The sequence below is a fragment of the Oryx dammah genome, unplaced genomic scaffold, assembly GCF_014754425.2.
Source record: "Oryx dammah isolate SB20612 unplaced genomic scaffold, SCBI_Odam_1.1 HiC_scaffold_29, whole genome shotgun sequence".
NCBI lineage: Eukaryota > Metazoa > Chordata > Mammalia > Artiodactyla > Bovidae > Oryx > Oryx dammah.
In genome coordinates, this window is record NW_024070213.1 from 31,060,699 (window position 1) to 31,078,724 (window position 18,026).

Below are 18,026 nucleotides of genomic sequence, written 5' to 3' on the forward strand. Positions count from 1 at the left end.
AAATAGGAAAAACAGACATGCAATGAACTGTTAATATAAAGAAATTTTAGTTAACATAAAGAAATATATATACTTGTAAGAATTCAGAACCATTAGTTGGCAGGAAAAACTAAAAGCTAATTTCTGTAATTCTTATAGATTTATATTTCTAATAACTAGTTTATAATAATTTAAAGCAAGTCATTTAAGTTTAAAAAATTAAGCTATATTTAAAAATCAAATTTGGTTTAACAAAAAGGTAAACTCCAATAGCTTACTGTAAAAATAAAGGAAAAAGGTTCCAATGTGGAGTACAGTGCATTGTACTGTGGAGTACCTAATTATGGAGTACAGTGCATTGAGGGGTGTTTTCTTTTTTACTTAAATCCAGAATGTGACTTATGTTTGTCACATTAATCAGCAACTGCTCAGTGAAAAGAGAACTGCTCCCAGCCTGTAGTTAATGCAACTGAACATGAGGATACCAGCCCAGCATAAAGCCAAGTGACAGCAGAAACAAGCATGGTGGGGGTGGGGAGTAATAAAAAAATGTTTCCTCTATACAGTTTCACCCAACAGTATATAAACACTAAAAGTGACTTAATTAAACCCTTTTATAGCCTTAAATTCTCAGAATTTTAATGAAAACCATTATCCTAATATAGATTAGATTTATAAAGAATTTGATATCTATTTATATATATATATAGTAGTATATGAATCACACACATTTGTCTAACATAAGTTCTTAAAGTCCGCCAATATGGTATCTAATATCTCAAGATTCAGACCTTTAAATGTGTATCTACTAAAGCAATATGCTAATCTTTTATATTAAAAAATTATACACATCTTTTACCCAGATTACATTTACTCAGATTCTCTATTTTTACTATATTTGCTCAATCTTTTTTCACTTTCATTTCATAAAATATATATGATTTTTAAATTCTCTTAAAAAAATGTCACTTCACTCTCATTTCAGAGTGAAATGACATATTAAAAAAATTGACATATAGATATTAATGAAGAGGAAAAATATGAAAGTGCCATAAAAAATTTGCTGTTATCTTTTTTCTTATAACACAGGTTCATATGAAAAAAAAGTAATTTATGGTGATGCCACATCATCTTTGTTCCTCACAGTATTCTAAGAATTTTGATGACCTTCACTTGATAATGTTCTTTAAGAAATTACTTAGGCGCAGCACTTTTTGATATTTCAAATCAGAAAAATCAAGATAACTAGCAAGGTAACACCAAATCAACCATAATTTGAGACATACATCAAAACTGTTTTGTTTACCTTGAGAAACAAAACCAAGTATAACAAAAGATGGAAGGGAAAAAAAACTGGACACGGATGAACAACTCAGGCCCGGGTTTACTCTACACAGTCAATTAGAATACATGTAATTGAAACATCTTCTCTTCAAAGAGTCATTCATTTTCAGTAACACAAAAAGATAAGTAAAGGTTTATCTACAAGTGAAAAGATGGAAGTATTAATAAACATACTGTGCACAGCTCTTGACACTACTCTGTCAACTAAAAAGAAATAAAAATTTTCATAAATCATCCCATCTATGATGAGAACATGGAAAATAAATTAGTATTCAAAGTCTTCAGAATTAAAAAAGATAAATCTCAGTCAGCTTAGCTAACTGATCTAACTATGAAAACTATGTATTTATTTTACTTATCATATCAGTCGTCAATTTTTAAGCCTCTGGTTGCAGAAAGTTTTTTTTTAACATTTATTTCCCACCCTTGCCTTTCTTTGTCCCACCTATTTCCTCTAAACCACTAAGCTTAACCGTTCCCAGATATTTTTATTCTCTATTCAAACCCTGCCTTCATGTTAAAATATTCAGCTACTACATTCATAATATAACACTCTATTATTATATGTTTTCTACCTTTCAAAAGCCATTCTATCCTCAAATTTTCTAAAATATTTTGAAATAACTTTTTTTAACGTATATAGCATAGCACATGTTCTCCTGGAGAGACGTCAGGAAGCAAAGACAATAAGTAAGCATGCAACATAAACCACAATATACATGACTTTAGAAAAAAATGCACAGATAAACTTTTTAGTGTTCACTGATGATTTTAAAATATAACACTCAAAGAAAGGCACATAGGTTTTACAGTTAAGTACTTAGTATTAAAAGTTATATATACATATATATATATATAAGTATTAGATGTGATGATATTATTATGAAGTGACAACGGTGACGACGATGATGATAAAGGCAGCAGGATCTGATTCAGTGATTTTCAAACTTTTGGAAACCCTTCCTTCTAACAAAATCACATAGAAAGCCAACACAGAAAGCACAGTGAATCAAAGCTGCTTTAGTTCAGAGGTAGGTGAGCCAGCACTACCCCCAATACCTTATTTCTTGGAAGGCCACAAGACACCTCTGAAGAAATTCTATGGTTTGGAGGGACAGGGTTTAAAAATCATTGGTTTAACTGATTTGAGGCTATTTGGAAAATGAACTCAAAGAAGCTCAGTGTGACCTCAGGCATAATTTAGCTTTTATGTTTTTAGTAATAATTGAAGGACCATACACCAAAGAAACACAAAAAAATCCGAGAATTTTAAAGGCAGGAGAGAATCTTCATCTTTTCAAATTTTACAAATGAAGAACTGAGACGTCGGTGGCCTAACTGCAGATTACCTGGCCCCAGTTCTCACATTTGATATCATCAGGAGCAGAACTGAGAAAAAGGCCAGGTCTCTTGCTTTGTGAGTCCACTGTATGGCCCTTTCCCATGCTCCTTAGAATAAACTGCAAATATTGTAGGCATTGTTTAGATATAACTTATTCTACTGAAATTCTTCTTTGTTTTTCAGTTCAGAGTATCATTTGTGCAAAATATACTAATTACTACAAAAAGCATTAGTTTTAATTACCTTTGAAAACATTTTGAAAGCTATTACCAAAACTGTAAGTTATCAATATAAACATAGTTAATTTACAGTTTAAATTTAATCTTCTGCAGAATTCAGTAGCTATTAACAACATGATGAAACAGAGCTGACAGGGACCTCAACTCCACAAATAAATATTTTTATAGATTAGCAACTAATCAAACCTTATTGCTGATTGGGTTATTGGTTTTAGTTGCCCCCTCCTCACCACTTTTGGGTAAGGATAAACTAAGTGAAAACTAAAAGTAGCTTGAAACTAACCCTGTGTTAAATGTAAGTTTCTATCTAGTCAGTTCAAGAAAGATTCTAGACTGTTCTGCTTTTTGTTCTAAAAGCTATATTTAAGTTATAAATCTGAACTCAGATTATCTTTGGATTTATTCCCTTTTTTTTTTTTTTAAGGAAATTCTCTATGAAGTTCTTAATCGGAATTTTATTTGGACAAAAAGGAAAAAGAACCACATGGTAATCATGTTAGAAAGTTCCAAATCTGAAAGTAGCTTAACTTTTTCAGCTCAAAAATATGAGTCAAGATCTATTTATCTTCATAGACTCTGAACTGATTTAGTAAAGACTCTACTGATATATACACAATGTGAATTTATAGCTATTATGTATTATAACTCACTTGGTATCAGATAAAGTAACTGACAAGTAGAAACCATATGCATTATAAAATGTAAACATTAGAAAGGCCATTTGATTTTAAATAATGAATATATCATTTCTCAGAATAAAAAATTGAGGAAAAAACACAAACATTTATTGTGTATAAATTGCTCTAAGATAAGGTACAGTAATTCTGAAATTTTTATAAGAATTACATTGAAATCACAAGAGAAATGGAAAAAACTACCTCCCACTTTTCTCCAAAGATTACAGATGTAGGCAGACGTAACGGTATTGAATTAAGGGATAGTCATTTTGCATTTGAAAATATGTTCCTCAAATATAAGACACCTGAAAGAAAGCTCATCCCTTTCTCACTTGTACTAATCCTTGCCCAAAACCTCTCTCCACACGGCTTCTGAAGAAAATAAGTATTTCGTTGGCCAAGAAAATCTAAAGTTTCTGCAAGAGGTTAGAATGTTGCTAGAAAAAATTCACCAGATAAAAATATCATAGCTACCATACGTGAACAGTTAACTTTGGGAAATCCAAATCTCTGAAAATAAAACTTTAATATATTTGAGGTACTAGAACAGAATATCATATGAAAAGTTACCTTAATCAGTTATGATGAGACTACTAGAGAAATTAAAATGAAAGCAACAGTACTCTCTCCCCTTTATGAACATGAAGAAACATACAATGATTGAATGAAGAGCAAATCTCCATTTCAAAATTAAGTTAAGATCACCTACAATCAAGAAGCAAGTAAAAGTATCTAGAAACTAGTATCTGTGCTTGCATTTCTCTTGCTTAACCAACCTTTAGCTGGTGGAAAAGGATGAGAAGGAAGTGAATCTGAACAGAGTTCCAGGGGAAACTGCAGAAGTTCTTCATTATCTGTAGAGGCTAGAGAAGCAAGAAAAAATGTAAATTACTACATAATGATCTCATTAATTTTTTAAAAATTAAGAATCTGGGATAATATATGTGTTTTCCCCCAACACAATTTATTCTGATTATTTTCTCCTTGCTTTCTACCTTCACCTGCAGACACTGAGAGTGGTTGCTATCTTTCCAGGAGGGGCTGTTGAGATTTAGAAAGGATGATAATATAAACCTCTTAGCACATGCCTTGCAAAGAATAAGCACTCACTAATAATTATCACTATCCTACTTTTGTATTGATACTATACCAGTTCTGTAATACTTAAACCAGTTACTCGTCTATTTTCTTTGATAAATATCTGAACACATCATCATTTAACACATCTCTCAATCTGACATTAAATCAATAATATACAGGTGTAATATATTCAACTTAAAATATTTTAGATATTTATTTAGCCAGCAAGTCATTAAACTTCAGAAAGTTTCTTTTTTTCAGAGCCTTTAAATTGCTGTAGAATTAAGGATACAATCTAAATGTAAAAAAAAGCCACATTTCCTGCATAAACAGCAGTGAACCACCTATCCATGTGTGAAACCAAAAAAAAAAGCCAGTCATATGCTTATCCATACAGTTATCCTGATAAAGAAAACAGGAAAAGTAACAGTATCTTACCAAAAAACATATCATTTAGTTAGTTACCCATCCTCTATATTTTTTCACTGAAATATAAAATAGACAAATATATTTTTTCATTGAACCATGCTCCCATCTACCACAGGTTTACCTCTTTGCAATAACTTCTCAGCATGTGTTTTTGTAGTTTGTAAAGCCTGATTTTTGTCAAAAGTTATTGCAACTGCTGTGACTGTAACCTAGAATCACAGAAACAATATGATGAGCGAAGTAATCATTCCCAAAGTCATCTCCTCACAAATCTTTCTCACTACCATGGAACAACTTATACAAACTGGCTAATTTGCCTTTACTTTTACTGGTTAAGATTCTTAACCGGAACTGCACATAAACTCAGATATTCAGACTACAACTAGGCCCAACATGTACACCTAAACCTAGGTATTCCAGAAAAAGCTCAAGAACCTTCTCTAAAGGATGGGCACTGCAGAAGTCACACTGAGGCAGAACTCCCAGTGGGTGTTACGCTGGAGCATACACGGGATTCCACCTTTAGATAACTAGAGTTCACAAAAGTAAAATGGACAGACAAGGTCTGACTCAATGTTTAAAAATATTTTGAAATAAAGCAGCTCATACTTCTCAATTACAGCAAATGTATAATATTAAAACAGATCAAAGAAATATTTTTTAATAACAGACTAAGCTTTAATTACCTGAATTAATTCATCTTCAGGGAGGGAGACTGTAAAATTGACATGGCAGAGGCAGCAGGGGATCATAGACCGGAGTTTAAAATACAGGCTCTACACAAAAGAAAGTATTAGGAATATCACTTCTTTTAATTTAAAAATCCAAAAAAAAAGATTTTTAATGCATATTTTACTGTGGCAAATAAAATTCAAAAGATTAAAACATTTCTGTTTTGTCTATTCTTTCATTAAGAATACAGTTGGGGGGGCGGGGAACACACGTACACCCATGGCTGATTCATGTTGATATAAAGCAAAAACCATCACGATATTGTAAAGTAATTATCTTCCAATTAAAATAAATTAATTGAAAAAATTTTAAAACATTAAAAAATGAATATGGTTTTAATATCTAAGCAGATAGAAAGATTTAGTCATATTTCTAAGTCATAAAAACATAAGAAAGAGGGGTTTTTAAAATTTATAAATATAAATTTTTATGCAGTTTAAAGCTATGAAATAACTCAAAATATATACCTTTTATACTGGGGCATATTAGGATGGAGAGGACAACTTTGGCATTTTACTTGGTGGCAAGTTAAGATTGAAAAATAAATAAAAATAATTGCCCCTACCACTGTGCAACGTATTCCAGACAATATAAGCACTTTTCTTTCTTTTTTTTTTTTTTTTTTAGCACTTTTCTTTTTAAATCTCATGATCCTTAGGCATTTTAACTAAAGTATAGTTAGTCAGAAGGTTCCTACCTTAAGCAAGTTTTCACAGAGATCATTAAAGTTCTTATTAAGGGCTTGATTAGTCAGGTTAAGGCTGCTTAATCGGATTACTCTTACTGATGTAAACATCTAAATATGGGAAGATATAATGGCATGTCATTTCATTATTATTAACTATATACTGTAACAGAAAATAAAACAAACAAGAACTATCATACTACTACTGTAATAATTATTTTCTAAAAAGATAAGATTTAATTGCAATAAGGAGGCAAAAAGAAGACACATGTTAAGAAAAAACTGGCCAAAATCACACATGCTATATTTGCTTAAAATTAAGAACAAAAGGTTTACCTGTATTTCAGATGTCCAATTATTTATACCAGGCATGATTTCTGTATTACAACTATAAAAGCCTGTCAAAATAAATTACAGTTAAAACTTATGATATATTTCATTTATTCTTGTTGTTAAAGGATAACATATTTCAATTATTACATGAAGTCCTAACTGTAAAATCTATTCATTCTTTTTTTCTACAACTCTATACCTCTGGGAAACTTTAGACCACGTTAATAATTAGCATGGTTTTGGGGGTTAATGATAAACATAAAAGGATTAAAAATCAGTTCACTTAAGTTCTAATGTAAATATTTTTAAACACTGTGTTTTCAATCTTGGGGCAGCAAAGAACATGACAGAATGTAACACTGATAAAGCCTTTAAAGTTAGTGCTATAATAATTATGAACTGAAACACTGATATGCAAAACTAGTCTCCTCTCAGGTAATTTTTCTCTGTTTACCTGAAGGAGGTGGCACATCAGTGAGGAGAGAATGGACATCTTCCATAGCATCTGTGTCATCAATCTGAAAATGAAAAGATTAAACCTATCACATAAATAATAAATATGTAGTTATTTCAAATTTTTAAGATTATTTTTATTATTTATTAAACAGAAAAAATAGTTTGGGAACGCATGTACACCCGTGGTGGATTCATGTCAATGTATGGCAAAACCAATACAGAATTGTAAAGTAAAATAAAAAATAAATTAATTAATTAATTTAAAAAATAAAAATAAATAGAAATAGAAAAAATAAAGCGTCAAGGAAAAGTAGAGCCATTTTCCCCTAAGTTAAAGCATAAAATTTGAAAAAATTTTTCTAGAATCTATAAACTTTACTGCAATAATAATTATAAATACTTCTAAATGAAATATCTTACATTACAAAGTATACTGGGTTAAAAAACTCAAGCCTTTTCTCAAGTCTTTTTGACGGCATGTTTCAAAAGATTTACAAAGATAACATAAACAATCACTACCTCTGTTTAAACTAATAAAGTGTAACTTTAAAAAATCTTTTGGCTAAATATGGAACTACTTTAAAACAGAATTACATAGGGATAAATTTAAAAGTATATCTTAAAAGAATAAGTACAAATTCCATTTTTCTTACATCTCAATATTCTATTGTTAATTATAAATAGTGAACATATCCAACTGGACATATACATACATTCATCTGTACTTTGGGGGTCTAAGTCCTATCTCATACCCTTGAAATGTCAAGAATCACTTTCACTTACACTTTGCTTCAGTTACCCACAGTCATAGCCATACCTCAACTGTGGTATTCCCCAAAACATTTCACACCAAGATCTCAAGCACTCTCCAAGCACAACCCATGTGTCTCTGTCCCTTTTACTGAATCTACACCTTGCCCTCTTGTCCACACTTGAAGCACTTCCATTCTCCAATTAGCTAGAATCCCATACACAATTTAAAATTTGCACTCACAAAAAAAAAATAAATAAAAATAAATAAAAAAAATTAAAAATGAAGTTCTAAAAAAAAATGCTCTGGATAAAGGTTTAAGAAATGCTAAGAATCATCTGGAGGGTTTGTGGAACAGATTCCTGGGCCCCACACTGAAATATTTACGTACGAGGTCTGAAGTAGGGGCCCCAGGGTCTGAATTTCTTACAAACTCCCAACTGGTGCCAATGCCATTTCACAGGACACTGAGTAGCACTGCTCTAAACAGAACCCTGGAGCTTGTTACTTCTTAATCTTTCACTGACCTATACTTCTTTTTTTCCATTCTCAGACTGTAGAAATTATGAGAAAAGCGTACAAAATCATATAGTTTGAGTTTTCTATAAGGTAACACTCTTATCTCAGTTAAGCCTTGAGCATCTTCTACAGCTGACATCCTAATTATTCACAAGCACTGTTCTAGACTCTTCAAGCCTCCAATCTCAACCCAGTTCAATTCTACTATCACCTTCCTGCTTTACTGAGATGCAGACATAGGATTTTTTCTTTCAACTGTCACCTTCAGTTCAGTTCAGTTGCTCAGTCGTGTCTGACTCTTTGCAACCCCATGAATCGCAGCAGGACAGGCCTCCCTGTCCATCACCAACTCCCAGAGTTCACTCAGACTCACATCCATCGAGTCGGTGATGCCATCCAGCCATCTCATCCTCTGTCGTCCCCTTCTCCTCCTGCCCCCAATCCCTCCCAGCATCAGGGTCTTTTCCAATGAGTCAACTCTTTGCATGAGGTGGCCAAAGTACTGGAGTTTCAGCTTTAGCATCATTCCCTCCAAAGAAATCCCAGGGTTGATCTCCTTCAGAATGGACTGGTTGGATCTCCTTGCAGTCCAAGGGACTCTCAAAAGTCTTCTCCAACACCACAGTTCAAAAGCATCAATTCTTCGGCACTCAGCCTTCTTCACAGTCCAACTCTCACATCCATACATGACCACTGGAAAAACCATAACCTTGACTAGACGGACCTTTGTTGGCAAAGTAATGTCTCTGCTTTTCAATATGCTATCTAGGTTGGTCATAACTTGTCTTTCAAGGAGTAAGCGTCTTTTAATTTCATGGCTACAGTCACCATCAGCAGTGATTTTGGATCTGTCACCTTACCAGGAAACATTTCTCAGTATCTTCATTTATTTTCCTTTCTTTCAGGATCAAAGAAAGATCATCAACCCTTTTAAAGCTAAGCATTCTACAGGGGAGTGCCTGGGAAGCAGATCTGTGAAAGCAGAAGTTTCATAAACCTTTCATGTCACATTTATTCTTTAAGGAAGTCAGTTCTGAATGTATTTTTACCATGAAAGTTCGACTACATATTCTGAACTCAGCGAGAAAACACTAAGTGCTTATATTATTATGTTTACATGTAAAAATGTTATAGTAACATTACAACCTATAAAGTAGGTAAGAACTATAGTAAGTGAAGGAATAGAACCTTATTTAAATTAATTCAAATTTACAAAAATAGCTCTAAAAGTTTAATTTTTTTTTTCAACCCCAACATTACTTCTCAAACCATCTACATTATTTTATCAGTCATCTGGTATTAAACAAAAGATATATTACCAAGTCTTTATATCTTCAAATTTGTTGTAATTGCTGTAAGAAAACATTCTTTTAACATTTATAACAGTTGTAAGTTGTAATGATTTTAAAAATCGCACCAATTTAGGATCTGACTGTAAAAATACATATCGTTCAAAAACTTTTAGAAATTATTTCAGTGCAATAATACCTCCAAAACAAAGGCATCTTTTTTCCCATGTGAAAGGTCCAATTCTGTAACTTCATCAGAGCTTTCTGACTGAGATCTCAAAAGTCTTGAGCGTTGTCTAGGTTCTGGGATGGGGGATCCTATAATCTCTTCAGATATCTCCTAAAAGAAATATAACTGCTTTATATCGTATCTTTTTCTGTTTAAGGGAGCTTCAGTTGACATGTAACATAGCAGTTTCAGGTGTTCAATACAATGATTTGATATTTGTATGCTTCAGTCTGGTTTTGAATTTTCATATTAATAGAAAATTACGGGGGGGATATGTAAAATGTATTCATAGTCTATATTTAATCAGAATCTCTAGGAATAATTAAACGTTTATAGACTACATGGCTATCTCTTTTAGTCAGACACAACTTAGAGACTAAACCACCACCACCACCTTGATACAATAATCCAGAAACTATCACAGACACAGCAAAGCAACAGTGACATCTAGTGTACAAAGAGGACACTACACCTGGTAGGGAACTGGCGGGTTTTCCAGCTCAGTGTTTTCTACTGACATTTGAAAGTCCTAAATAACTCATAAAGAATTAAAGATTATGTACCCAAATAACATTCTAATCTTTTATATCTTATGCAGTGTTAATTTTTCAAAGCTCCAAATAGTAAAATGTGGTATATGACATACGTATCTCTATATTTGTGTTTGTACACATAATACATATATTATACATGTATTTGCTATGCAACTTATTAAGCTAAATAAATCTTGACAGTTACAATGATCTTTTTAAGGTAAATGTATGGTGCAATCTTATATGGGTTTGTAAGTTTTCATCTATTTTATAGCTAAAGATAGCAGCTAACTAGAGGTTCCAAATAGCTGCTGGCCACAAGGATATCAACAGAAAGTGGAATGTACACAATGTACAGAACACCAATGTAAAAGACAAAGCTTGCTGTTGAAATAACAGAGCTATCTAAAAAAAAAAAAGACCAAGGAAATTATTTTTAAAAAGGTCTTTCCAAACTGTTTTCAACGTTCTCTGCTAGTGCACACCTTACATAAGACTGCCACTGCACCATTTCCTAACTCAGCTAATCTGCAGCACCTTCATATCCATTACCTTATTTGCTTTCCACATTAATCTGCCCTACATAAATCTGACAGAGTGCCTGTTACAGTGACTACAAAATGAGAAAGAAAAGACCCTGCATATTTTAGTATTTTTGCCACAGATAAGCAATCTTTCTTTATACTAAATAAAGAAAAATTTAAACCATTTATTTGGTTACTCAACAAGGACTTATCTATCAGGAGGCTACTACTAGGTGGAACTGGTCGAACCATTAGGAATACAGCCCAGCTTCATTTTACTGGGAGCATCAAGGCAAGTAAGTGAAAGTCACTCAGTCGTGTCCAACTCTTTGTGACCCCATGAACTATACAATCCTTGGAATTCTCTAGGCCAGAATACTGGAATGGGTAGCTTTTCCATTCTCCAGGGGATCTTCCCAGCCCAGGGATCGAACCCAGGTCTCCCACATTGCAGGCGGATTCTTTACCAGCTGAGCCACCAGGGAAGCCCAAGAGTACTGGAGATAGCCTAGCCCTTCTGCAGCAGATCTTCCTGATTTAAACCGGGGTCTCCTGCATTGCAGGCAGATTCTTTACCAAATGAACTATCAGGGAAGCCCAGGAGTATCAAGCAATACACACACACAGACACTTCACACATAAAGATACACAGAAATAAGAGAAACGGAAAACAATAAAACACTGAAGGGAGATGCGAAGTACCAAAAATTGATGGGAGAGTTACCATTTTTTAAATAGGGTGTTCAGAGTTGGCTTCCCTGAAAAATAAGACATTTGAGCATGGATGTAAAGGAAGGAGAAAGAATGAGTAATAGGGACAGCAAATTTAGACAGTGTAGAAACAAGAACCTAGAAATACACTAACATGTAAACAATAACTTATGTATTCACAATGGAGATTTATTTCACTTACCGGAGGATTGATTTCATACAACTCTTTATTCTTGGCAATCGTGTCATTTATCTTCTTCTGCATATGAGATATGTGCTGCTCGTATGAGCCATCATTAGGAGTCTTTCCAGCTATCTGAATACCACCAGGCGTTGGTAAAGCTGCTAAATACACACCGGTGGCCGACTGGTAAAATTAATGGGGGAATAATGAGAAAAAAAATATCTAAATCATAACAGTCCTTCAGTATTCATATTTAGAAATATGGTCCTTGTCCTGTGTAGGAAAAAGATAATTAGCACCAGTGTTTGCACAGGACATATGTGAAAGAACATAGAAAAACAGAACTGGTAGCACAGGGGTTGGTTACTTCCAGTGAGAACCTTGGGGAGGTCAGACACAGTAGTGAAAGGACAATTTCCTTGGCTCTGCATACACAACTGGCCTTTAAAGTTCTTCTTCATGACTGTAAAAAATAATGTGCACAGAAAAAAATAGCTCAGGAAAATATGAGTGAAAATTGTAATAAGTAAGTATTTAATGAACGAGTAAAGTTTACCTTTAAAGTGGCAAAAGTAAAAAGGAGACTTATGCAAAGCAAGTAAAGAAACTGAAGTTCAGAAAGGACAGGAAGCTTACTCAAGATCACATCAATAAATGTGGAGAAGAGATGTGAACGTGTTTCAAACTCTTAAAACCAAGAACTTTCCACTATATCATCCTAACTTCACAATCACCAAGAAAGAAAACCTGATACAGATTTATTTCAAATATTTAAGTAAATAAAATTCTGACTTTGTAACAGTACTGCATGTCATTAGTACTGAAAACCTATTAGGGGAAATACAAAACAAGATAACACACACACATATGTGCTTTATGTTTAAATACGTTTCTGTAAGGAAAGAAAGCAAAAAATGTATAAAAGTACACACAGCAAACTGTTCACATCAAAGGAGTAGAATGGAGAAAAGAGAAGACAATTCTTTTAACTCTGGATAGTTGCATAAATTGTAAGAGTTGTTGTTGTTACTAAAATTTTTAAGTGACTGCCAGTTTTGTTAAAGTCCGTCCTGGAAAGCATGTGGTGGTGCTCTATGAAGTCTGGTCCCCAGAAGCTATTTCTCCTGGTTTGTTCACATGTCCATGACTGGACCCACAACCCAGTCTCCGATGCTCGAACTTAGAATGCCCTCCGCACCATACGATGCCTTAAAACACCATCTCTAACACTTTCTTAACTGTATTCTCTAACGAGGCAACAACCCAGCATGGCTAAGAACACAAACTCTGGAACTAGACATGCCTGCATTTGAAACTGAGTTCTGGTATGTGCAACCATATCACTTTGGACAAGTCTCAATCTATTACGGCATCTGTCTTCTCTTGTAAAGTTAAGATAACGTCCATTTCTTCCAGAGAAGTGCAGTGCCACATACCCAGGAGACACTCATCAGAGATTACCTATTGTGAAAGCTACTCTTGGGACCTTGAGATTCAGGTGTACAGACTAAAAAAGTCTCCAACAGTTACAATGAGTGTCCCTAGTGATCAAGAAGAAAAGATCAGTAAGAATCAGAAAAGGCAGTATTTGAGGCAGGAATGTTAACAATGCTGAGAAGGAAAAACCCTATGCTAGCAATATATAAACAATAATAAAGTCCAGACAATGGTGGCCAACTTACAAAATAAGGTCTACATGGTAATTCTTAGAAATGCGACCATAAGAATTATACTCTTAATACAAAAATAGAATAATAACATAAATATAAATTTATACTTTATTAATTTAATTTCAAATAATAATTTCATAAAGAAATATAAAAGTATCTGAAAGTCTATCACTGGATTTCTTTTCTTCTTTTAATGTCCCTAGCCTTTAGAAGTCTTAATGCCTATTTTCTAGCTAAGTCTTCTTAAAAGACTCTTTGAATCACATAAAACAGAATCTACAACTACATGAATCACAAAACAAAAACAAAACATCTTAAAAACTTACCGCTAAGCCCATCAACATATTTTCGCCCACTGTGATCTGAATTCTCAATCCAAATAAAGCATTCATTGCTTTGAGTTTTAGTTTATTCATTAGCTGAGTATGCACTTCATATTCCATAAATGGCAAGAGATTACTGATGGCTGTGGCATTTGCTTCTGCCTGTGCCTTCTTTTTTAAGCGACACAATCTATTAAGGAAAATAATGTAGTCAGTGGACAGTGTTCCTGATACCATCTTAAGCAATATCCAATTTTTAAAACTTCCTAAAAATGTGCTTGATGAAAAACATTTACTTGCTTCAGATGGGCTTATTATGTTTTATCAATAATCCTTTCTGCCATTTTTTCACCGTACACACTTTTGCTAAAAGTCCCATTTTGATAAAAGGAAAAAAAAATCTCTAAATCTCTAAAATGATACAAATAGTAATCAAAATCATCAGAGAATATAGTTTTAAATCTTAGGTTTCATAACTCCACATGGTCATATAATGGGTGGACAATAGAGAAAAAAAGTTAATTTACTCATTAAAAGAATATAAAACTTGAGTATCTACCATGTGCCAGGCACTGTTCTAGGTGGTGAGCAATGAATAAAACACCGAGACCCTGCTCCTGACCGTATTCCAGGGGAAGAGTAATAAAAAAAGGCAAAGAAACAAAGCAACTGCCGACAACGCTTAAGAATCAGGTGTGTGCAGAAAATAAACCAGGTGAAGAAAGAATAACTGGACAGAAGGCCTCAGAGCAGAGATAACACCTGAGCCAGGATCTTAAAGACAAGATGGAATTGGGACTGCTGGAGAAAGACAATAATGGAATGAAGTTGGCATATTACAAGAACCAAAAAGAGACCATTGTAGCTCCAGTGAAGTGAGCAAGGGTGAGGGCAGCACAGAGGAGGATGCAGTTAAGCATGGGCATGAATATGTCAGGATTGGTCATGGTGAGCAGTTTGATTTTAGTCTACCAGCAATGGGAACGCCAGATAGATTTTAAGAAGTAACATGATCTAATGTATATTTTAGGACATCATTTATACTGCTACACAGAGAATGGTACAAAGAGAACTGATGTGGGAATGGTGAACAAGAGCTACTTAGGTGACAGACAACAAAAGCTTGGACTAAAAAGTTGACTGAAAAGATGAAGAGAAGATCCTCAAACTGGTAAGCCAGGCTGCTCAGGCCAGTAGTTATCAAATGCAGGCATGCATCAGAACCACCTGGAGGCTTGTTAAAAAACAGTTGCTGGGCTCCATCCCTAGGGTTTCCGAGTCAACAGTTCTGGCACAGAGCCTCAATTTGCATTTCTATACATTTCACCAGGATGGTGATGTTACTGGTCTAAGGGCCATACTCTGAGAACTGTTGAAGAAGATTACCTAAAACAAGAAAAAAAGCAACTGGATAAATGATGTACTTTTAAAAATCTTCCTAAAAGCATCACAGGACCAGGGCAAGGGGCAATACAGGGTATAAATATAAGTGGGTAGCATAAGGAAGTTCTTTTGTGGTGGTGAACAACTGTGTATCTTGACTATGATGGTGGTTTACACAATCTATTTGTTGGATAAAACTGCATAGACATATATACACTCACACAAATACTTAAATGAATGCAAGTATTAAAAATGTAAAACTGATTCAGGTCTGGAGCATAGTTAAAACCATTATAACAGTGTCATTATCCTAGCTGATACCCTACTACAGCTGTGTAAGATGTCACCAATCGGGGAAGCTATTTTTACAATATTTGCCAAAGCAAGTAAAACACAATGAACAATAACCAGCAGAAACAACAGAAAAAAAATGTTTTAGATATTAAAATCATCAGTTACAGAATTAAACACAGACTACAGTAAGTGGTATCAGATTTGAAAAAGAATAAAATACAACTTCTGGAAATAAAAAATCAAAAATTTTAAACCCAATTATTAGGCCTAACAGCATATTAAAGACAGCTGAAGACAAAACTAAAGAACTGAAAGATAAGAAAATATCCAAAATATAACATAAAGAAATAAAAAGATTAAAAATATAGATAAGAAAGTAATAGACATAGAAGAGATGGTCAGAAAGTCTCACATACTTTAATTGGAATATCAAGAGAACAGATGAATCACAGAACTAACCTAAAATTTTTTAAAACACGTGAAAGATACCATTCTATAAATTCAAGACGTCCAAGGTATAACAATTAGGATAAAGAGAACTCCATACCTAACACTCTACAGGGAAACTGAAGAAAACTGAAGACAAATAAAAGAGCTTGCACACAGCCTGAGGGAAAAAAAAAATAGACAAACTTCAAAAGAAGAACAGTTAGTCTAATAGGTTTTTCTCAACAGTTGCAATGAAGGCCAGAAGGCAGTGGAAGAGTATCTTCAATGTGCTTAAAGAAATGTGCTAGCCAAAGATACTGTTTAAAGATAAAGTAGGCTCATTTTCAGACGTAAAAATAGTTCACCATCAATAGATCCATCAAAAAAAATACTCAAGGAGATAACTCAGGTGAAAGAAAAACAATTCTAAACGGAAGGTCTAAGATGCAAGAGGGAATGAAAGCAAAAAGGAAATAGATTAGAAATATATTTTAGAAGAAAATGTAACATGCTTTTGAAATAACTCTGATGTGGGGAGGTTAGGAAAGAAAACAATGTCTAAGAATACCATATTTGCAATGGAGAACTGAATAGAGCAAGTATCACTTATGAAAACAGGAAAAGACCAATATGAAAAAAATGGATAAAATCAGCAGTTCAATATGTAACAAGTATTAGATGCTTATGAAAGTGGGGTGTAAAGTAGACAGCAAAATATATGGGTCTGAAGCTCAGAAGAAAGTTCTGAACTAGAGCTATAAATTTAGGAGTCCTAGAGTTACAGACAGAATACAGATATATAGGAGTTGATGACTTCAACTAGCGAGAGAGCGTTGAGAAGAGGGTCTGAACTCATGGCTCTCAAGGAATAAGAAATGAGGAGGAATGAAGACTATATACAAAGGTAGGAAAAAAGGACGTGTGGCATTGTGAAGTCATGAATTTCAAGGAGAAAATGATCAGCTGTGTGGTTATTGCTGAGACCTTAAGTAAAATGAGGACAGAAATGCTCCATGGATTTGGCAGCCTGGCAGTTGTCAGTGACCTAGATAGCTGCAGCTGTTTCCTGTGGGCCTTCCAATTTCCTATTCTAGCATACTTTAAAGAGAACTCTTAACAGCTAACTGAAATTGTTTTAAAAAAAAAACAACAACAAAAAACCACACAGCACCATTCTTAAAAAGAACAAAAAGTCAACTTCCAAAATGTATCAGATATTTAACATCATTAAAGCATAGTGAGTCACATCCCTCACCTGTGACAGGTTAGTTAATACTCTTCATAATAATAAACATTTGTACCTAATTTCAATGTTTAAAACTGTTTTTGCATACAAGTTTATCTGAGTCTCATAAAGAGGATTATTTTTCCTTCCAATTTTCCATACAGTAAAATCCTGTGGATCATATATGTCTATTTGACTTCATACTCTATATTCCTTCAAGGACCCCAAGTACTGTCTTCACAAACATACCTTGCTTGAATGAGACAACCTTTTCCAATAACTGTTGCATCCACTGGGAGGTCTATGGTTGTGAAGAGAACATCAGGAACTTTTTGTTTCCTGCAGTTATTGCAGTATGTGAGATGAGCTGGAAATGGCATATTCAGTTCATCATATGGTATATGGCAAAATCCACAGCCTGCAGGCAAATTTTCTTCTAGCCTATATGGATACATTAAGGGGAAAAAAGGCATTCTTGAAAATTCTATGCATTTTCTGAAAACAAATATTATCTATCCAGTACTTATGTACAAACTATATCATAACTTTGACCATAATAGGTACCACTATGATTGATAAGAAATAAACAGGAAATCAGAACCACACACTCTGTTATGGAAGAAGAGGCTTATACAAGTAGAGAGGCATTTTCTATCAATTATATAT

At 33.7% G+C, this 18,026-nt stretch overlaps 1 protein-coding gene across 17 annotated transcripts in view; it reads right to left on the minus strand.

The window, feature by feature from the left end:
• The window catches only part of C2CD5 (C2 calcium dependent domain containing 5), a 90,196-nt gene that overhangs the window by 12,538 nt on the left and 59,632 nt on the right, over nucleotides 1–18,026 (minus strand). For all 17 annotated transcript variants that reach the window (XM_040235348.1, XM_040235346.1, XM_040235343.1 and 14 more), the window contains 10 exons: nucleotides 17,610–17,801; nucleotides 14,033–14,219; nucleotides 12,055–12,219; nucleotides 10,055–10,195; nucleotides 7,295–7,358; nucleotides 6,844–6,905; nucleotides 6,520–6,618; nucleotides 5,777–5,866; nucleotides 5,212–5,299; nucleotides 4,358–4,444 (listed from right to left, as the gene is read on the minus strand). In XM_040235348.1, coding sequence (XP_040091282.1) covers nucleotides 4,358–4,444; nucleotides 5,212–5,299; nucleotides 5,777–5,866; nucleotides 6,520–6,618; nucleotides 6,844–6,905; nucleotides 7,295–7,358; nucleotides 10,055–10,195; nucleotides 12,055–12,219; nucleotides 14,033–14,219; nucleotides 17,610–17,801 — 1,175 coding nt within the window. The remainder of the gene's footprint in view (nucleotides 1–4,357; nucleotides 4,445–5,211; nucleotides 5,300–5,776; nucleotides 5,867–6,519; nucleotides 6,619–6,843; nucleotides 6,906–7,294; nucleotides 7,359–10,054; nucleotides 10,196–12,054; nucleotides 12,220–14,032; nucleotides 14,220–17,609; nucleotides 17,802–18,026) is intronic.